We start from the raw sequence: 23,375 nt of genomic DNA on the forward strand, positions 1-23,375 counted from the left end.
GAAGGAATGTTTGGTTTCCAGGTGCCTCTTAAGCTCACTTGGCATCATGCTGACATTAGTTAACTGTCCCCAGCGAATGCACTCGGGCTGAAGGATGATGACTTCCCGCAGCGATTTCTAAAGATTGCTTTTTCAGTGGTTTTGTGGAACTTCAAAGATATTTTCTTGTTGTTTGTTTTTTAATGCAAGCTTCTACTTTCAGCTAGGTGAGAGTTGTAGACAGATGTGCAAGAACAAAAAATGTAAGACTTTGCATTTACATCTGGATACGTCTGGTTTTACGAAACGGTCCATAGTACCAGTATCTGTCATAATCAGGCTTGTGTTATGGTTTGTTGTTAGTTGGCTGCAGGGTAACCTTCTTGTTGAACCGTAAAGAGAACATTATAAAGGTTAATAAAGTTTAGCGGTTGACTGGTTAAGGGCTTTATGGGCCTGGCTTGGACATGATTCTCATTTCTCACGATGGCCCATCAAGGAATTGAGTTTGCCATCTCTGCAATACACATGAAACCTGAAAAACCAGCTTTATAAAAACTCTAACAAAAGAAGTAAAATGAAAGGAACAGGTTTATTTCTCTACATGATGTGTATGTACCTTTCACGGGGTGCATTAATAAAAACATCTGGTATTAAAGTGGACAATCTAGGCTCAGAAATAATTCATTTTATTTAGATTTCTGGATTTTAGTGAAGAGTTTTGGCCATGTTAAGGCTAGATATTCACTCCTACGGAAATATTAATGTGCATGAACTTTTAATCACAAAGGAACCTCGCCTTGATGAGGAGCACTGGCAGTAATAAGCATTTTCTGAACACCTACACACTAATGCTTTGAGATGTGTGGAAAAAGGTTAGTGTTCAAAACCAAAACTTGCACACCACCTTAGGAATTTCCTAGCAGGCGCTGGAGCCAATAACAAAGAAACATAACTCAGTGATTTGTTTTTTGATTAACTGTCAACTTTCTCCTTTTCAACTGTGACTATTTTGGGGGATTTCATTCCTGAAGTTTACTCTAAAAAACAGCACAGTCCCACACAGTTATAACTATTGTTTCCTTGCATATTTGAGGAGTCAGAGAAAATTCAATTTCCCAGCTAAACGTCATTGTGAGATATATTAAGCCCCCTGGCTCCACACCAGTTTGAATGATATTTCTGTTTCCAAGCAGCGGTGCCAAAGCTCAGCCAAAGCTTCCAGTCCCTTTTAATCCCAGGTGGAAGACCCGATACACCCCCTCCACCCCTCTGTGGGATGTGGCTCTTCCCACTATGGAAGTTCAGCCATTAGAAGCTGGAGTGTCACCAACATTCTCTGGGCTTCAGGGTGGGGCGTGCGGAGGAGTAGGTGGTGATACCCCCACATCGGTTCCTGTCTAGATCCACTGGTGATATTAAACTCTCTGTGCAGTTGTTGGAGTTCATCTGAACTCAAACAAACAAGTCGAGAATTCAACAGCTAAAAATAATCTCTTTACTACTGGCACTCCCTGATTATCTCACACATAAAAAGAGCCAGTTTTAACATCAACAGCTGGTGGATGTCATCCTGTTTATATCATGGCCACTTGGTGACAAATTTCCCGATATTAACAGAATTAAAAAAAAAACATCAACATCGACTGGTTTGTGGACTCCTGTTGAGTTTGCTGTCAACATGAACTCAGCGATGGGTGAAAATGACTGAAAGTCGAGGACACGGCAAAAGCATGTAGTGCTTTAGCATTTATCTTGTACTAAAAGGAACACATCTAAGAAACCCGACCGAAAGTAAAGTCATCAAAAAAATGTTTACGATTATTTTCTTTGACTTGATCAGAGGAGTCGCCCTCTACTGGTCATAAGAAAGAATGCAAGTTTAAGATTTAAAAAGTAAATACAGAAATCCTTTAAAGTTACACTCTATGTAAAAGATTAATGTGTGTATTTGCATAAAATCTATGCAAAACTTCACTATGTTAACATTTACATTCTAAAGTGAGACTCTCATGTTGACGGTTTGACGCCACAACCATACACCAAACCTTCAAATATTGGCCAAGTGCTATTTTCAATGCATTTAACTGCATTTTATGCTTCCAGTCATTTATGCAACTATTTCGTTTTGGGGCTTTTTGGTCTTCACAGCAATAGAATTATTACATTATATCGAATTTTGGTTACACAATTTAAGCCTCACAGAAGCTCCCAGGAAAGGAAAAGAAAGCAACCACAGAGGAATCTGTGTGTGTGTGTGTGTGTGTGTGTGTGTGTGTGTGTGTGTTCTATGAGGCTTTGTCTAAAGTCCTTTCAGAGAGGAGAAAAGGAGCACTTTTCAGGAGGACCACAACACCAGAGGAATTCACAGAATGTGTCATGATGACAAATGTTTTAAGGCTTGTTGTCTTTCAGATCTGCACTCTGAAAGAGACGCATTGAGGATGTCTGTTTTCCTTTTGGGTGTCTCTGATAGAGATCCACCAGAGTCAGGACACCCAGAAGTAGTTTATTTACGCTGAACAACGTATCCATTGTGTGTGAATATAAGTGACAAGATCACTAACATGTTCTCAAACACTCATCGAGCTTTTAACTTCTGCAGTATCTTTCACCAGGAAATTAATACGCTACTTTTTGCAGTCACTGCGTTTTAAATTCTTCCAATGCTGCAAAGCACTAGAAAATAAATAACTTGCGTAGTAACTTATGAGATGAGCTCATTCTGTTTCACCTCTAAAAATGAGACGAGGTGAGACAGAAATCAATATAAATGTTATTGTTGAATCACCGCTCCAGACAAACTGCTCATAGCCTCGTTAGTATTAAAAAATAAAAGAAGACAGAAGTTGCAGACTTCAAGGGTCGGGATGTGTGAAAAAAGCAGCAGCAGTGATTTTCAAACCCTGCAGAAAAACAGTGAGAATGCCAGTCAGCTCCCTACTGGCATTCCTGGCATTAGTCGGGATTACTGCAGCATGCCACAAACGGGATGTTAGCACCATTGTTCAGCGACCCGGGACAAACATCAGGCTGGGATCTCTGTGCTTCCTGATTCAAAGGTTAGACTAAGAGATGAGCAGAAGTATTCAGGTAAGGTGGGATGTGCTGCACAAATACAATGTCCTTATCAGGGAGATGAAAGAAGTAATTGTAATATTATTAATGAAGACGTACTCATACTGAACAAGCTAATTATATGAAAAACTTAAGAGTACATCCTGTCTCACGATCCTGGCTTTCAGTGCTGACGAGTTTTAGTTCTTGTGATTTCAGTGAGTTTTTGTTGTTCCTTCTTGTGTTTCTATTTTATCCATCTCTGCCTCTCCCTGTCTCGCCTATGCAGTAGTGCCTTTTGTCTTCCTTAGTTCTACTTCTAGTTTTGGTTTTGGAAGTACATCTTATTTTATCTTCATGCTGAGAGCTTCTAAATGGCGTTTTATATTAAACAGCTTGACATGAGAACTGTATCCTGTTTTTCATCTAACTATAAGCAGCAGAAAAACCAAAGAGATCTTTATTCCAAAATACAGACCTTTTCCTTTAATCAGTCAATGAAATGGATTTGTGGATACAGAACTTTGTGCTGTAGTATGCTGCAACTACAAATCATATCACGTGGTGTGGAACTATATTTTAATCTATTTTTGTAAGCACTTACAATCTTTTATAGCTCGACTGTGCAGAGCGCTCAAGACGGATAAAATGACAGTTTGTATACGACTGTATCCTGGAGACTGAAATCTCCCTGCGAACAGAATGATTTTTCCTCCAGTGACATCATCCTCTCAGACAGATTAGAAAGACATCTTTCTGTGTGTCACTGCTATCACTCAATAACCCACCGGACACACTGTACGAAACCTGTGCTTTAGAGCACTGTGGGGAAGTAAACAGTGACATCATCCTATTCAGTGACCTGAGGTTGAGGATTATTGATCGATTCTTTTCCTCTCTCTCTCTGTCTTTTGGCCTTAAAACTGACAGTAAACAGTTAAAGCAGCTGTGCGGTTAGAGTGGCAAGAGAAGTGAATAATAGCTGTCCAGCCCTCAGCTGTGTTGTTTGAGTTTTATCAACTAATATGTTAATTTGATCAAACATCCAATCAGCTGCAGCAACGTCTGTAAGTGAAAAGTTTAGACAATGTAGAGGTGCCCAAAACTGCAGTTCCTCTATTGACCACTTGGTACTCCAAAAGCAAGTCAGTCCCCATGTTTAAAGACTAATAAACAAAACATAAAAATTAAAAATAAAATTGAAAACAAAAACAAAACAAAACTAACTGCATAACAACTCCATAGAAAGCTGGAAAACCAGTTGATTTTAGCAGAAAGCTAAACCAGTGCCACAAAAATATTTTGTGATGTTTAGTGTTTGGATCATTTTTAATAGAATTCTCTAACAAATCTGGTTTGGTGTGTAAAGAAAAATTGGAAAAAACAAAACAAAACTGTTCAAGATCCCTGTACTCTAGTTTTGGTGTGTCAGACTCAAGTATGTTAACAGGTACCTGTATTTGTGCCATGCATCCATAAAACCTATACACACCTGGTAACCACGCTTGCTACTCATCACTCCGCCCAATGGTCCAAATATATTCAGTTATTTTTAAACTTTTTTAAAAACAGAAATTGCCAAAATATAAGTCTATGCATAAAGATTTATTCTTTTTTGTGCAATAAATAAATAAATAAATAAAATATCAAGACAATTACATGTGGCTGAGAGCTCCACAGACATCTGGTGTAATCTAACTGAATACACAGTATTACAAAAATACTGGTGACTGCCAGTGCTACCCCTCAGCCTCCTAGCAGATGAACGTATGGTATAAATTTAAATCCTGGTGACTTCCTTTTTGCATTATTGCATCCACAGATGTTTAATAGACGCACCAACAAATTCACCTCATTCTCGAGGTATTGCATTCACAAACTAGGGTGTCCATGCTGCTTGTCTGTCCACCTGGTAGGGTGACAACAATAATCCAAACTGCAATGCTTTAAAACTAATTTCCTAACCTCCTGACCCTCTGTACTGTGCAAAAGTCTTGCTTAAGTAATAGTTCTTCAGGCTTTTTGAAGGTCTTTCAAAGTTTTTCTCTGGACACTGGCTGCTTTTTCAATAATTTTCAGTCCAAGTCTTATAGCTGACTATTTTCAGAGCAACGTTTTTTTGGTTGTTTATTTGTTGCCCACTTAACACTGCGGCTGTGACAATAAAAATATAATATTTCTGATCTAGTTTAAGACTAAAAGAAATTTCATACATTGAACATTTTGCAGTGTGGTTACATAACTAACGTCAGCTGTTATTGACTCCATGGATTTGGGAGGGCACTAATCCTCTGCTCCAATACAAATCCCATCTCAATTACAGCGGCTCTCACCAGCAAACTTTGCCAGGCTGAGTTCACTTCATGGCGGTTCACAGTCAGGATTTCCATTCCCCCGCAGACTTAAAGCAGTTCCACAAAAGAAACCAGAGACACAAACCAATTACATCTATATGCCATTTATCATCAGAAAGGATTTGGACTACGTGAAAGAATGTGAGGGCATCTATTGGATAAAGCGGCATGACCAACACAGAATCAGCCAGATGACTAGTCTTACTGCAGGAACTGAAAGGTTTCTGGAAATCACAGCAGACTGGGTGATATCCTCTAAGATTTCAAAGCGCTGTACCTAATCCAGAAATAAGACGTTTCTGAGGTTGTTGTTGGCTTTAGAATATGTTTAACAAGTTGAACGGCCTTATGAACATCAGAAAGAAGAACTTGGTGTGGCTAAGGTTAGATTTCAGATAATTTTACATATAATAACTCAGATAATTACACAGCTTGTGCCTGATCTACCGCTTTAGATCAGGCACAAGCCTAAATCTGCAAAAGTACACTAGTTGAAGATCGACCACACACAAAATACATTCTGTAACTGAAATGATTCACTGAATATAATTCTTAAAATTAGTATTTTGACAACTTAGGTTTGGGTCCTTTTACCTAAAGATACTTATAATCGCAAAGAATTGTAACTCCTGAGTGAGGAATTCCTCCAGACTCTCGAATGGTCTGAGAGTCTGGAGACAAGATCAGCCCCTGGTGGGTTTTGTCATTGGGCTTGAGGCGGTACTGAGCAGTTTTTGCAGAGTGGTGATGTGTGTCGGTCTTGGCCTGCAGCCACGTTTAAAAAGATAATACATATCAAACCCACATTCGTATCAGTGCCAGGAAAGAAGGTTTTCCATGAGAAGATTGCATGGTAACAAGATGATTTTCACTTTGTATGTGTGGGATTTTGTTGTTGTTGCTGATTTACATGCTTAATGTGCAGCAGTCTGCACAGAATATGTTTAAAGGTGAATAGAGGTGACAGAGGTTAAAGGTGAGATTTGAGTCCTCTGCAAAGCTATAAAAGTGCTATACAAGAATCAGTCCATTTACCATGTTTAAGCAGAACATACGGACTAAAAGGTCACCTTATAAACTCAAGTGAATTAGCAGACAGACAGGTGAGAATAGCCTACTGCAGCTTCTGAGTCCTCACTAATCTACCAGATACTGAGCCATGCTGTTAGCACAGTGGGATGGAGTGTAGGTGTGAACATATGTGGGAATAATGTATGAGTATGTCCTCTGTCAGAGGACAGCAGCTCTCAGGCGATACATGTGCCCCTTTATTTCTCCTGTAACTTTTCATGCCTGCAGAAAAGATTTATAAATTTGTGTGTTTTTAAGAGGAGTGTTATCTGATGACTTGACAGTTTTCTCCGTGATTATTTTCAGGCTTTCAGCTGATGGTGTCGATAGTCTTGACAGGCAGAAACTCAAAGAAGAAGGCTTCTGATCATGCATGCAGAATCCAAATTCAATTCCATGACTTCAACTTCTGCTATGCTGCAGAGCAGAGTAACTATCCGTGCATGAAAGTGCTAGAAGGCACAACTAGACTTCCATTAAGTGATCTAAAAACAGCACTTGAAACTATCCAAACATGCACAAGGAGATGGTCTTGAACATGAGACCCACCACATTTAAATTGGACATTGGTTTTGAACTTTTTGAAAAGACGTCATTCATCCAACAGCTACAGCCTGATTCATTTGTCTGTTTGGCCTTGAACTGTGGATTGTTAATTAGGAATGTGTTGTAATTACACGTAATTACCAGTTAGAGACCAGTTAGAATGTCTGCAGATGTTCAAAAGTGCTCAACAGATCAGGATTAGGAGTTTTTACACTTTGGAGGCTCACATCAATAAATTAGCTGGACATGCATGGACATGAAAATCAAAACAAATGTAAAAATTGTAATGATAATTTGAAATATATATAAATAATTATAAATAAAGTATGGGGTTTTTTTGTAGAACTTTATAGACGTTAATGGATTATTCAGGAAAAACAAAAGAGGTGTTGTCGACTTGGCACATATTAAATGACAGAAGAGGAATATTTTTCCTATTTTACAACCTGGACACATCTGTGTGTATGTGTGATCACGCGTCCATAACTTAAGCACTATTACTATTTTTGAACGTGAGGTCAAGTTGCATGAAACCTTATCTGAGGCAAGTACTGGAACTGAGCGGAGGCTTCCTCTGCGGGTGCTCAAGCTCGACAGTGATTCACAAGACAAATTTATCGCAGCCCTTTTATAAGTAAACTCTGTTAGTATTTACACACAGAAGCTCGCAATGTTGACTCTTTTAAGTGTGTTTAAGAATGGGGAGTGGGACAAAATCCACCTCGCAGGCAGGATTAAATCCCAGACCAACACTTTACAGAACAAACACAAAGATCACATCAGCACAAACAGCTATGGCCATGTGACACCTGTCACAGTTCACCTGTAAGCTAAAAGGAGCAAAACAAAGTATTTTTACTAAGTATTATTCCAGTTTTCTTGTTAACATATATTCAGTGTTTCCCACACATAATACCACCTGACAATTATATTTGCTGACTACATTTCATCTGAGAGAATTCCACCACTATTAGTATAATAATGGAAAACGCTCTTGAAAATTCTGAAAATGTAGTCGTTGCTAACTCGCTTTCCTGTCTCATGTTATTATATACTTACTGACATTATTTAGCTACTTCCCCCAGAGAGGATTGTGCCCCGTGGTCAGACTTATTATAACTCCATCACCTTGGACTATAGCTAATATAGCTCTCACTCCTGAGATCTATTCTAACCAGAACCTGCAGAACATAGATGAACTGATCCTGGAGCAAGGCAGCAGAGCATAACTTAGACTACTAACACTGGCTACAGTCCATTATGGTGAAGTTAGAGTTCATCCTTAGGATGAGAAGTAGCTGATTATATTGCTCAGTTATTTAATGGTCACTTGGAAGCTTAAACTCTTTAAGCTTTACTAGAATGGTGTTTTAGAAACATTGTTCCTTCTGCGACTTGGTTGAAAAGATGAATATTAAGCAAAAGTTAGAGCGATTCCTTTTTTCTGACATGTGGCTACAAAACTATCAGCCAACCTCGTAAGAATGAGTATTTGAGGTGAAGATAACCCAACAAGGTCAGGGTCACTGGAGTCATTAGTAAGTGCAGGTAATTGTGCTGTATCTGAGGGACTCATTAGGCTTCTCCAACCTTCAATGTTACAACGTCAGCATTTTAGATTATCCAAGAAATTCCAACACTGCAGCCAACCATCTATAATGGAATAATCTCAGGAGTTTTGTCCAACGCACGTAAAATGTGACTGGAATAAGTTACCGCGACCTTAATAACAAACTCCTCATTGAGTTAAATGCCAGAAGTTATTTAGCTTGTCTTTCAACCAGAATAATGCCAAGACTGACAGAGTAAACTCCAGGGATACATTTGCAGCGCGTATTTAAAGCAGGGCTGCATGTTTTACACTAATAGATCTGATCTGTTGCTATTCTGACACACAGCTTCACCCAGGCAGGCTTCATCACTCCCATAGGAAGCTGCATTTCACCTGTTGCAATAACTTATACAAATGTATAAGCCAGCTCACGCCAGAGTAATAATCATCCCTAATCATGTGATACCATGCGCACGAATGCTGCCAAGAGTAACAGTCCATTCTCCCACTGCTACATGCAATCTGTGCATGATGGACACTATCAGGATCGGATCTCTCCCACCTGTGTTGTGAATTTTGAACTGGTGTCAACACAGACTAAAAATAGAGTAGTGTACCAATCCCAGTCAAGTATAAATTCATGGTTGTATCAATAATTCCACCTGCTTATAGGACTAATTGCGTAGCTTCATCTTAAGGTGATTCATGACCAGCTTAAATTCTCTAATCCAGCTTCATATCAAAGTTTTTCTTCCAACACTCAACTTTTCTTCTGCTTCTTTTAAAGTGACAGGAACACTGCTTTATCTAGGCCATATTTGAATTATTCAGCTCACACACAGAGCTGCACACACATGCACCAGCTCAACACACAGCTTTACAGAAGGGGCTGACATCTCATGACAAACCCCGACACCCTACTTTTCGCTCAAAGCTCAGATCATCTGAAACCACAGGTAAGGGCTGATAAAAACATTTGTTATCTCCCATCTCCTCTTCTTTAAGGAGATGTGTTCTATTTATTCCAAGTGTACAATTATCTAAAACAAACAGCATCCGGTTAAAAACCAACAATAAGAAAGAGTAACAGGAAGTCTGATCTTGGCAGAGAGACTGGAGGTTATGAAAGGGGCGTGGAGCACCAGACTGGTGCCAGAGAGGCACAGCAGGAACACTGCCCACAGTGACATGCACAGTAGGCAACCACATGGGAAGAAAATTACTAGACTGATGCGACTGGATGGAACTGCTTGGTTCCCAGCATACCAAGGCCCAGAGAAGACTAGCAGTGACAGTTTGCTGTAACTGGGATTTCAGGCCCACACTTATGGGTTCTGTTTTTATCTCCAACACATGTTAATCATTCATTCTGCTAATTATCCATTGTGCCTCTCAACAATTATCCTTTTATAACAGTGGAGTTGTACACAGTGTGGGACTCATACAAACTCATTTGAGGCTCTAGAAAAAGAGATGTTTCCTCACTGATGTGTGACATGGTTGACAAGTGTAAAATGACAGCACAGCTGCTCCTGCCAGCCTGTGTCCTGAGCTAGATTACCTGCAGATGTCAATGTAAATCACCTGCCTTTGTGGGTGACACATGCAGGTGAGAGACAGCTGATCAAAAACTGGACATCATAATATCTTTGTGATGATCTACATACATCTGAATTAATCCATAAATCATATCCATACAATAAGAAAACAAGACGAGATAACCCTGGATTAATTAATCCAGGGTTATCCATCATACTTGGAGCTAAAATCAATGCATTTGCAAACCATCAGCTTGACACACATTGAAAACGACATGTAGACCCAATCTCAGATTCATGCATAAGCACAGGAATAAATATATATAAATATGAGATGTCACATTTATATAATGATCTGATTCCACTTCTGCTACATGATAACTGATGCAGATATTTTCAAAATGTTGTCATTAGAAACATGGCTTGTATCGGTCACACTGTCTCCATCACTTATTGGCTAATAAGATGAAGTTTTCCAGTGGCACCGGCCAATATTTTTCTACAGTGTCACATCACATATTTTGTGCAGTTAAAACTTTCCAAGGCAGTGAGCTTCCACAATTAGTGCATCCTTATAGTCATTATAGGCCTCAAGGATACACTTAATGCTGTTAGATGAAACTGCGCTAAATTTAAACAACTTTCTTTTGACATAATTTTTAAGGTTAACCAGTCAAGCGCACCAGTGTCACATTTCACAACTATGTTTCATATGTATGCAAACTGGGAGAACATGGCCTGAAAGCTGGTTTCAACTGCACTGAGGTGATTGTCTTCCAGGTTTTGCAATGGTCAAATTCAGAATCATGAACGAAGTAAACAAATGAGGTGCAGGTGCATCTTCAACTCGTCTTGACTTCCTGTTTCTATCAACTCTGCAATTCACTGCAACGGCCTTGCTTAGAGTTCTCAATGACCTACTTGTAAGCACCGACTCTGGATGCTCTGTGGTCCTGGTTTTATTGGACCTTTCCTCTGCTTTTGATATGGTTGATCATAACATTCTTCTACTAAGACTTGAGCACACCGTGGGTATAAGAGGCACTGCCCTCAACTGGTTTAAATCTTATCTCGCTGACAGGTCTTTTTCGGTTAATTTGGGCAACTTCTCATCTTCCTCGGTACCTGTACGCTGTGGTGTGCCTCAAGGATCTGTATTAGGCCCTATTCTCTTTTCGCTATATCTGCTCCCTCTTGGAGCAATTTTTGAGAAGTATAATATTGCCTTTCATTGCTATGCTGATGATATACAGATTTATTTTGAGATTACTGATGATCTTGCTATGTCTTTTCACTATTTTCGTGAATGCATGTGTGAGGTTAAAGATTGGTTCAAGAGTAATTCTCTTGTCCTGAACGAAAAGAAAACGGAGATCGTGGTGTTCGATAGTAAAATCCCCCGCGACCAACTGTGTGCTGCTCTGATGCCTTTTGCTAGCTCTCCTTCTGATTATGCCAGTAATTTGGGCATACTACTGGATAGCTCGCTTAAATTTGACAAGCAAGTGTCTGCTGTTGTGAGGTCTAGTTTTAATCAGCTGCGCCTCATTTCTAAGGCTAAGCGCTACATTCCGCACAATGACCTGGAAAAACTCATTCACGCATTCGTGACTTCCAGGTTGGACTACTGCAACTCTCTTTACATTGGCCTTTCCTCCACCCTTCTCGTTAGATTGCAGACTGTCCAGAATGCAGCGGCACGCCTTTTGACAGGTAGCAGGAAGTTTTCTTCCATCACTCCTGTTCTTGCTGGCTTGCACTGGCTTCCAATTAAATACCGTATTCAATTTAAAATATTACTTTTCACCTACAAAACCATTAATAATTTGGTGCCGAGCTACCTCAATGAGCTTCTCAGGTTACACACTCCTGTCAGAGCACTTAGATCTGCTACCCAAATTCTTCTGGAGCAACCTCGTTCTCGGCTGAAGTCTCGCGGTGACCGCGCGTTTGCTGTAGCTGCCCCGGTCTTATGGAACAACCTTCCTGTGTCTATCCGGGCGTCTGACTCTATGCCACTGTTTAAATCACGGCTGAAGACTTATTTGTTTAATCTTGCCTTTCCACCTAGTTAACACTTGGTGTGCGTTGGTACATTTTTATCCGTTATGCTTGTGAACTACTTTTATATCTTATGATTGTCAAGGTTTTATAATTGATACGTGCCAGGTCCTTTCTCCTTTCCCTCCCATCTCCCTTTTCCTATTTTATTTTTGTTAAGCACCTTGGTATATCCTTGGGTTTTTTAGTGTGCTTTATAAATAAAGTTTATTATTATTATTATTATTCTTTCTGAAACAAAAATAAAAACACTCTCAAGTAGGCTTTTACCCACATGCTGCATAACTGGAAACATGTTGTTCTCATACGCCACCATGTTGGCTGGCAGCTCTTATCATTCTCGTTGCATTGTTGGACCTGTGCCATTCAACCAAAGGCCAAATGTCTCACCTCTCTGTGCCCACGCTGCCCACCGATTCCCCTGTATGCAAAGACAGCAGCCAAGTCTGAGAAGGACACAAAGCATGCAGAACAGGACTCCTCTTTGTTTTATCGATGCAGCTGTTCTGTTACTGCACCTGTAGAAGTGCACCACTTAACCATGTTCTCAGTGTTGATCTGTCTGCAATACAGGGGGTTAACTACAACAACAAAGACATCACTGGCAGAGCTGACAAAAGTACCAATCCACATGCCCATGCCATTGCTATCATAGAAACACGGCTCACAGAAAGACCCCCGTGAAACATCAATGAAAATCAATATGGAATCAATTAAAAGTAATACGCTGGCCAAGGCTTAACAAGTATACTCACTGAGGCATGCACTCACTCTACACACCCACCTCCCATTCAAACATGCTTTCAACATGTTATCATTTGAGTTGAAACTACAAAAAGAAAACAGGAGGTGTTGTTACCTTTATATTTCTCCCTGACGTTTTCATAGGCTTGAACATAGTCTTGCTCCTCTGGCAGTCGCTGACCTGGGTCAAACATGGGCATGGACATGGCTTGGCTGATACTTTGTCAGGGTTAGGGCACCTTTCTCTCTTCAAACTTTCCTTTTAACTTTCCCCTGGCAGTGTGAACCCCTCTTTGAATCTGTGTGTCCTCAGTGCTGATAAAAGCCCTCCTGGCTATCTGTCCACCTATATTTCTGTCCCCACCTTCTTCCTCACCCACACTCAGCCACAGTATTCCCTCTCTGAACTGTACATATCATTCCAGACCACCACCACTCCTCTCCTCAGCTTGAGAAATACCCACACACACTTATATCAGACCCTCCTCTTAAAGGCACAGAGGCAAACACAAGCCACAAAGATAGGTACCAGCTGAGACACAGCTACACACACACAGACACACCGTGCATGCCAACTCCACCCCTTATAGACACAGCTACCTCGATGAAAAAACAAGTGACGGAGCTGCGTGGGGTTATTTGAGTTCCTGCTGTTGGAGAAACTGGGGCAAGGCGCAGCAAGTGGCTTCTGTAATATTTACAGCTTTAAAAAGAACTCCCATCACACTTACACGGTTCTTCTCAAAGTCACGTCATATTCCCAAAACTGAATGACGGCATAAGTGTTAGGGGACCACACCTCTTCAGCACAGAACACTGGATCAGAGCTGGGTAGCTGAAAGCAAACAACAGCTATAACTTTAAATACAGACTTTCTAATAATCTTCAGGTACAGTATAAACGACTCCTACTGAAGAACAAGAAAAGTGAAATGACACAAAATACTGGCACAAACATCACTGTATTCGATTTTATTTCATAAACACACATGATTAAAAACACACGTCCACCTTATTTGATGAACATGGAAAACACTATTCTACTAACCCTAAATCACTTTTATCCTATATTAACATACAGTATTTTTCAGACCATAAGGCGCACTGGATTATAAAGCCCACTGTCGATGAACAGGTCTGTTTTCATACATAAGGCGTACCGGATTATGAGGCGCATTAAGGGAAACAAAACAGTCTGTTGAATTCTCTCGCAGCTGCTCTATTCCCGTGTTGTTGCAGTATATTAATGACTAACCTCGTATTGTGGATGGATTATCTCAGTTGTTCTCCTGACTGAAGTTTGGTCCGTTTACAGCATCCTGCCATGCAATTGCATTTGTCCCTAACCATTGCAAACCCTCATGTTAACTTTTATGGAGTGGAAAAGAGTTAGCGAGCTAACTTCCTGCTAACGTCTAACTCTGTTAAACTAAAATTCTGTTTTCATGGACGCCTGGATGTTAAACTTAATTGTTACACCTGGTAAAGCAGCAACACTGATCATTTTATTAAAGATAAATTAATTTAGACAGTTTTTAACTTTCAGTGATGCCTCAGTGTTCGTTTGACTTTGGGACCTGAAGCGGACGGAGTTTTGGACCCAGATTACTCCGCGAGGCTCCTGACTACAGTAGCCGTAATGCTCTGACAATCCATCAAGTGATGCGGCTTCGTATCTTACCAAAGTCGTACTAAAACGTTTTTGACAGATTTTTGAGCGCCGTGTACCACATAAAATCGGTTCGAGGTCAATAAGCACAACCAGAATTCATACATAAGGTGCACCGGATTATAAGGTGCACTCCTGATTTTTGAGAAAATTAAAGGATTTTAAGTGTGCCTTATAGTGCAGAAAATAAGGTATATCTTATATGGATTCTTGTTTATGGACTTAACATTAGTTTATACCAACTTTCAAAATCGACAGTGCTGCTTTTACCTCAATATTTATATAAAGTTTGAATTTAGGGGTGTTAGGGTTGAAAAACAAACGAAAAACAAAAAAAAGTGAAATGGGAAGTGTTTTTTTAGTCACACCGCTGCGTTAAAATTTATCTGGTCTATGTAAAAAGCATAATTTTTCCTCACATCCACATGGTGACTGTCTGCTCACTGTTGGTGTCCAATGGCCGTCTGATTTACAGGTCACTTTTTAAAGTTGTTCGTTAGTTGTTTTTGTGAGCCCTGTGATAGATGGGCAACCTGCCTAAAAGAACCCACCTCTCGCCCTGTTACAGGTAAGATAAACTCCCTCTGGTGCAATAGGGCGAGAGGGAGAGAAACTCCAGCCCCACGCCATAATCGTAAATCAGACAAGTGTCTAAGAGAATAGATAGCTGGTTTAATGAAAACCAAACACAGCATCTCAACACAAAACCTCACACCAATTGTCAGCACGGTGGTGATGATGTAGATTTGTTCTGGAGCCACAGGACTTGTACAACATGCAGCCATTAAGTCAACCATGAACTCCTCTGTATAGCAAAGTACTCAAGAGTCAAATGTGAGGCTGTCTGACAGTTAAAGTTTGGCTTAAATTGGGTCACGGAGCTGAACAATGACCCCAGCAGCAAATGAACTGAAGCACCTCTATCAAAAGGAGATGGCCAGAGATTCCTCCACAATGATGGAAGAGACTGAGAAAGTCACACATAAAATGATTACTTCAAGTTATTAATGCTAAGGGCGATTCTCCAAGTTACTGAATTCGTGACTGTTTTTTCCTGTGAAAACTCTTCTTCACGTGAATGTATGCTTATACATGATGTATACATGAAGTGTTCACAAACCTATGAAAATGATAGGTACACCTGTGCAACTAATGTAAAATGCTTAGAGTCCTACTTAAGGCATGGTATCATTTTTCATCAATCTTAAATTCCCTTCATTCATTCAGTTATAAAGAAGTAAAAGTAAAGCTCAGATATTTAAAGTAACATTCATATGAATTAACAAGTACAATTGAGGGCAAAACACAGGACTAGCAAGTATCCCTCTTCTTAGGCCGTAAAGTTTATTGCAGCATCAAGACAATAGTAAAGAGACCTACTGTTTTATTCAAATTAGTTACAGACTCTCATGGATGAAGCAGTGACAATAGTAAGAAATGATGCCAAGAAAAACCCTGACAGCAGTTGGACCTTCCTACAAGGAAGTGGTGCTTGGAAGAAGCACTGAGAACTTGTCTCTGAAACAAAAACTGGAAAAGTTCAGAGGAAATTTACTTTGGATCCGTCAGAGTGTTTCTTTCTAAAAAGCTGCATTTCCCCAGTGAAAACAGCCCAGTGTTGAAAAGGGAAGAATTTCAGTGGTGTTTCTTATTTTGAGATGTTTAAAGTTATCAAATTATCCTCAGTAACATGCAGCAAGTTGGTCACACATATGTCTGCTGATAGTTAAAAACACACTGATGTTTATGTTTCCTTTGTCACTGCCATATTTAAATTAAATATACCCATAATTAGAAAACAGAGCAGATCGAATTAAATATATGCACAATATAATATCCTGGCTGCAAATAACTTTAGGTCTATTGTGAAATACACACACTAGCCACTTTGTTAGGTACACCTGTTGAACTGGTTGTTCATGTAAATATCTAATCAGCCAATTTTATGGTAGCAACTCACTGCATTTACTCATGTAGACGTGGTTTAAGACAACCAAGAGTCATTAAAGGGAAAGAAAGGTGCATTAAGTGATTTTTTAAAAATAAATTTCATATAAACAGCATGAAAGAATGGATCTATCCTGCCATTAAACCAGTAGTTTAGACTGGTAGTAGTGTTGTAATGGAGTGGGGGATATTTTCTTTTCACACTGTGGGCCTCTTAGGGTGTTTTTAAGCCTATAGTTGGTTCACTCTGGTCCGAATCAGTTGATGAGTTTGTAAACTTGCAGCTTTTTCCTGTGGTTTGGTTTGTTTTCACACAGAGAAAAGGTGAACGCCATGTGAACCAAAATGTGCTACTACAAACCTCATGAGAATATTAAGTCTGCTCATTGGAGAGATGTGTCTGGGGCAGAAGCAGCAAAAGTAAATACAGGAAGAAGGTGCTTTGTTCTGGACTTCAAACAAAACAGAAAACAGAGAATTTCTGTCCATTTCACTGCTTGTTGCCAGTCCCTACAGACCTCTGTGCATCTATAGTACCTTTCTGTATTGAGAATACAAAGTATACATGGCTATGGGATGTTTTTTTATCTGAAATTAACATACACATAGTAGCTGGTGTGGCTCGGGGTCAGATCACATTGACACCATAAATGAACCACTCCAGAGTTTGTTTGGAACCATACAGAGACCATAGTCTCCAAAGGGTCTTGGTACGTTTGTTTTGTTCCACACCTGATTACTGCGTTCACACATGCACAAATGAATCACCTCAAGTTGGAAAACAAACCCGAGTTTGATTTAAACAGACTAAACACTGCAGGTTGATACGAACACACTTAGTATCAACTGAGCATCATTTAAAAGCCACAGCCAGTCTGACTGCATGGGTACACTGAGAGCTACATCCAGCAGGATAACGCGCCATGTCACAGAAGTCAAATCATCTCAAACTGGCTTCTTGAATATGACAATGAGGTCATTGTAACAGCCTCCACTGCACTTAAATGGCCTCAAAGTCACCAGATTGCAATCCAATAGAGCATCTTTGTGATGTGAGGGAACGTGAAACTTGGACAGGCAGCCAACAAATCTGCAGCAACAGTTTGATGGTATCGTTGCAATATGTACCAAAATCTGAGTATTACTTCCAGCATTTTGTTGAATCTATGCCACACAAATGTCCATCAGTATATTTAGGAAAAAGTTGCCATAATATTAGGATAAAGTTCTGTAAATAACTGCTGTGAAGTTACAGCTCTCTGTGCTAAATATTTGTAATTTCACAGTAAAATGTTAGTACAATAGAAAATTTACCATGTCAAAAACGAAAGAAAAGAAAGAAAATACTATATAAACACAGTAAAAGAGGTGGTGCCACTGTCACTGTTTAGATGTAAGATAATAAGGCAGATATCCTGGCAGCCTGAGCACATACAGCTGGGCGTTTGTGTTTACTCAGCTATCGGAAAAATTTGCAGAGTTTCATCAACAAGAGACAGCAAATTGCAAAATCCTTCTTGATAAATCCTTGACATTAGGAATGTGGAAAAATATTTCAGCACTCCGAGTCACTGGAATCATCAGTTACCGCGTGGCACCAACCACCAGCGGTGCGTCTCGACCTGTGAGTTATGAACTGAAAGTGAGTAACAGGAACTCTAATGAGTTCCAGCAGCAACATCATTATGAACTGAGGTTTTCTTTAAAAAAAATATATCAACAGAGCAGCGACTGTTTGCAGTCCAACATCTGTGTTTAGTCAGACAGTTAACACTTCAGATCCAACAGAGCAGGCGATGTGATCAGAAAGCTTTATTATAGTGCTGACATGAAATTTAAAGACTTGTTTAAAAATAATTAAACAATTACGGTTCAGATCTAGTAAAGGTAAAGGTGGAGAAACTCAAAACACATCAGCAGAAAGTCAAAGAAGTCACTGTCACTGAAGAGCAAAGACGATCTGACAAACAGCCTCCGAGTTCAACTCCAACCACAACATCCATCACAGCATAGCCTGAAGATATCTCTAAAAACAAGCTGAGGACGTACAGTTTGCTTGCCTCCTCTATTTCCTCCATTCAGCAGAACGATGTGGTGTTTTAATACTGACGGCTTGTGGGATTTTTCAATTGTGCACTCAATCCCCATGAGTGTATAAAAAAAACATCCCACTGTTTTCTCATCACTGGCCACCGGATGGTGTCTCTCAGAGAATATTTTTTTTCACTTTTGTCTCTCTGTCTGCTTCTCTGGCTCGAGTGTCAGGACTGTAGTGCAAGCCAGGCCTCCCACACATCGCCAAACTAAAGCCTCCCTGCCCCAGTGGTGGCACTAATTTATGTTCTCTGCAAAAATAAAAGAAAACACATCTAAGGAGTGATACAACGCCACCCCTCACTATTCATTGACTGTTTTTGTGTGTATTTACTGATTTGTGTTGGTGCGACTTTGCCTGGTTACTTGCTTACCGGTTGGTAGCATGAATGTTAATTAGAGGTTGAAAATGTAGTGGCCGCTGGGATAATGAGCTCCCTGGTAACACATTACTATTAAAATGTCACTGTGACAAACAGTGAGCCTCTTTAGCCTCTATTTGGGCTCCACAGCCGCAAAATCCATGACAAAATTACCTTTCAGCTTATGCTGCCCTTATGACAAGGCAGATTTTAGTAAGCACCCAAACACAGTAAATAATGTGAGCTGGGATCAGCTCCAGCCCTCAAGTGACCCTCTAAAAGGATTAAGCAGGGGCACTGCTAATGGGGAGATAGATGGAAAGGAACCAGTGGGAAAAAAAGAACTGACAGTAAAGGTAGAGCACAATAAGAGTCCCAAACTCTGAAAGTGGAGAAAGTTAAGCAAAGTAAGTAAGGCTTGCATCAATCAAATAAAGTGAAAAAAGATCACAAGTCAATAAAACTCAAAGTTGGTCTCTTTAGTTATGAATAAATCTAATAAATATTAACACACACAGCATTGCTTTACTTGTTTAGTCATTTATCCCTTGTTATTTCCTTGTTTGCCAAGGCTTAGTAGGCTTAGTATTACTTCAACTGTCAATTTAATAAATTACTACTGAGCACACACGTTCTTCTGTAGGTACATGCTGAAAAGAATGACCAGGAAGTAGTCAAATGTCAGATTTGAGAGCAGCAATACAATCTAAGGAGGATGAGAAAGATGCAGGCATGATGCACTGCATTTTATCTTTGGATACTGTCCTCTAGTGACCACCATAGTACACTGCACACACCACCATTCTAGTTTATTATCATGAGTCTGATATCTGACATCAGCATTGTATACCTGTAGCTGGATACACTGGAAACACTCTGGCATTTCTTATTTTGAAAAGACAGATGTATGAAAGAGGAAACCTTGGTCAGGGTCCCAGAAATATCTTTAAAAACAGTAACGCTGCTGAAAGTGAAGACAGAAAAGGATCTGCAGGTCAATATCCTGACAGACACTGGAAAAAATACCACACTGAAAGAACTGCTAAATAATTTATCTCCTGCATAGCAGACTCTAAACTCAGTGTTTCATGAAAATCAAGAAGGAACTATTGTGTGACATTTCAGGGCTTATGTGATACACTTTTCAGGGCTAACTGAATATCGGATGTCTGTGCAACAGACTTTTCTTTACTTGTACCTTAACATCAGTATTAAGTTAACAGGATTTTGAGTTTGTCACAGACAGACCAAGAAAAAAAAACACCCATGTTTTTGTTGGTTCTCACAGCTGTGTTCAAAGTAACACTACAGCAAAGGCACATTAAAGAGTCTAAGTTTTTCTAAGGTAACTAAAAAGTATTAATATAGCACCTTTCAAAATAAAAAAACAAAGTGCTTCACACCAACGTGACAGACAAAAATTTACCCTAAGGCAAGTTTAAAGGGAAGGTTTTTAGGTGTTGATACACAGCCAGCAGGCCCTGGTCATGTGACCTTAGGGACCCACTGATGTAAGTCAGGTTGTATCCATGCGGTCCTCTAAAAGTCACAACCAGAATCTTAAAGTAGACCCTCGAGTTAAAGGGGAGTCAGTGCAACAGAATTACATTTTCAAGCCTGAAAAAGTTCAAGAACCATTCATCTTGTGTTAGTACATAATGGTATTATCCATGTATTAGTATAATTAATAGGGAAAATGTTTAAATAATGTTTAAATATACATTTAAAAGATACTTATTTAAGATCCTAAACATCACAGTTCAAAAAGGAATTCAGGAAAAAATTCACAAAATGCCCACAAAAACCTGACGAGTTACTTTAACACGAAGGGAAAAAACATTATTTCCCACATTGGAACCAACATGGGAAAAAACTCCGAATGAGAATCCCAGAATTCCGAAACTTTCAAGTTATAAAAAGGATTTTAAATCAACTAGAGCTTCTACAGCTACTAATTACATCTACTTTTGTGTGTTTGTTTCATCATTCATCACCATAGCAACCACTAGTCTCAAAGCCAAAACTTACATAATTTAAATGTCTTTTTTTAGACAAAAGTCAAAAACCCAAAGATTTTCTGTTACTTATCATTAACCATAAATGTTCACAAAAATAAAAAGCTCAACAACTTATTGACTGTTTTTTCCACTGTAAATGCCAACTTTTACCACTGATAATTCTCGATGGTTAATGAGTGGCTAGTAGTCGTTATCTGTTAATGTTTGGAGGATGGTACTGAGACCTGCTATGAAGTATGGTTTAAAGGCAGTGATACAACCAACAAGACAGAAGGGAGAGCTGAAGATGCTAAGATTCATTGGGAGTGATCAGGACTGACAAGATTACAAATGAGTACATCAGAGGGACAGAAGAAGAAGAAGCAGCTATGATTTAACACTCGGTGACCTTTCTGTGTTTTGTGGGCCTGACTGCATTGATATTCTAGTAATCTGTGATAATGAACTTTGAAGCCATTCATAATAATAACTGAAATATCACTGTTACTAATGATTACGGTCTGTTGTGAGCCATTATATGATAACATACAACATCCTGAACCAGAGTCATAAACGAAAGTCTGGTGAACTTAGTTTGCTTTATTTTCAACTGAGCTTAATTATGTTGTCTCATCATCATCACTCTGTAGTGATGTCTTTAAACTAAAGTGTTATAATAATAATGTACACTTTATTGATCCCCGCGGGGAAATTTTTCTCTGCATTTAACCCACTCAGTGAAGCAGTGGGCAGCCACCAGTGCAGCGCCCAGGGAGCAGTGTGTGGGGGATGGTACCTTGCTCAGGGATACCTCAGGGTAGCCGTTCAGGGGATTCGAACCCCTGACCTTCCGATCATGGGGCAACCGCTTTGCCTACTGAGCTATCCCTGCCCGATTATCCGATTAGGTATATCAGTAAACTACAAAATGTTGATACAGTCTTACTGACACCATATTCAGCATTATCCGACACAGTCTGCCCCTCAGACTGTCTGCAGCTTGATAGCAAATGGTCACGCCTCCATTCACTGTGAGATAAAGCAATCATCTCACAAGGCTAATGACTCGGACTGAGTCAGGGCTATTATGGCAGCGATCCAGTGGGACAATATTCATACAGTCACACTTATCTAATGCACTTCATCTGATTCTGGTATCTGCTTCACAATGACAAACATTTTAGTCAATGTTCTGCTTAGAAATAAATTTACTCTATTGTCCTTAAACTGCAGCACACCAGCAAGCTCTGCAGAAGTGCGCGGACATACAAATGTACTGCTGCTGTTATGTGTGCAGAGACAATAACACCCAGTCACACTGCAGTACCCCACCCCACCAAATCAATATTAGAGACAACTAGGGAGGGGGGAAGATGAGGTTGGGTTTCTGTCCGTGGTCCAAAGAGACTATCTGAACTAAACACCCACCACTGAACATGCTGAGGCAGCAAGTTGCTTCATCAGATCCCTGCCTCAGTGCACAGATGAGAGTTAACAGAGGTGGAGAACCTGGAGAAGCTCTAGAGGATAAAGAACCCCCCGGGATATATGAATGAGCATAATGAGAGATGCTGCTACTTTTCTGTTATTATACAGTGAACCTCTGTCAACTGCAAAACCTCTGCCAGAGTACAGTATGTATGAATATTGGGAGAGTCCAAAAGGAGGGTTTTTTTTCTATTTTGTTTCCTTAAGTACTTAAAAAAAAAGATGCAGCAAGATTTGCAAGACAATCCACCTTTCTTCAAGCTACGTGTTTGTAGCTATACCAGTCGGTACAGCCCAACAAAAGGGACAAAAAAGGTGGCAGCTACTGGCATGTTACAGGTGCAATGGTAGATCATCCAATCAACTGCCAAGTGAGAGCAGCAATGTCAGTAGGAATAATCACTGCCTGCTTGCTTTTTAAAGCTCCTCAGACTGATTCATGTTTTTGACAAAAACAAGTTCAGTAACTGGTGGACAGAGGTTCAGTAATTTCATTGGTTGAACCCTAATCCCAAACAGTCTTGAACTGCAATTTGTAACAGCAGTCCTTTGTGCACAACGCCACATGTATGAACCCATTCCCTAGGTACTTCAGGTTCTGGTTAGAGTGGCTCTCAAGGTTTCATAGCTACAGTCCCAGACATTGGAGGTGCACTATATCTGAACAAGGGGACAAGTCCCTTTTATAGAATAACACCAACCTGGAAAGCAAACCATCTGGTAGGAAAACACTGAACAGGATGGGCCAGGATTGGCTGATTAGAAGCAAGTGGACTTTTACAATAAAATTGAGGAGGCTTGTGCAATAGTAAACTGACTGCGAATGCTATAACTTTCTAGCGGTTATGGCACAATATGTGCAGCAGATGATAATGACTGAGTGAGTCTAAGTAGTGAGCTTTACTGTAATCCAAGGA

At 39.8% G+C, this 23,375-nt stretch overlaps 1 protein-coding gene across 2 annotated transcripts in view; it reads right to left on the reverse strand.

The window, feature by feature from the left end:
• The window catches only part of pleca (plectin a), a 105,287-nt gene that overhangs the window by 76,397 nt on the left and 5,515 nt on the right, over positions 1-23,375 (reverse strand). Inside the window, exon 1 of one of the 2 annotated variants that reach the window (XM_039606042.1) lies at positions 13,018-13,293. The exons of the other annotated variant lie outside the window; for it this stretch is intronic. Within the exon in view, the coding sequence (XP_039461976.1) occupies positions 13,018-13,108 (91 nt within the window). The 5' untranslated portion in view covers positions 13,109-13,293. Of the gene's footprint in view, positions 1-13,017; positions 13,294-23,375 lie in introns of those variants that run through there. 2 annotated transcript variants of the gene reach the window in all.

This window comes from Oreochromis aureus, linkage group 22, assembly GCF_013358895.1.
Source record: "Oreochromis aureus strain Israel breed Guangdong linkage group 22, ZZ_aureus, whole genome shotgun sequence".
NCBI lineage: Eukaryota > Metazoa > Chordata > Actinopteri > Cichliformes > Cichlidae > Oreochromis > Oreochromis aureus.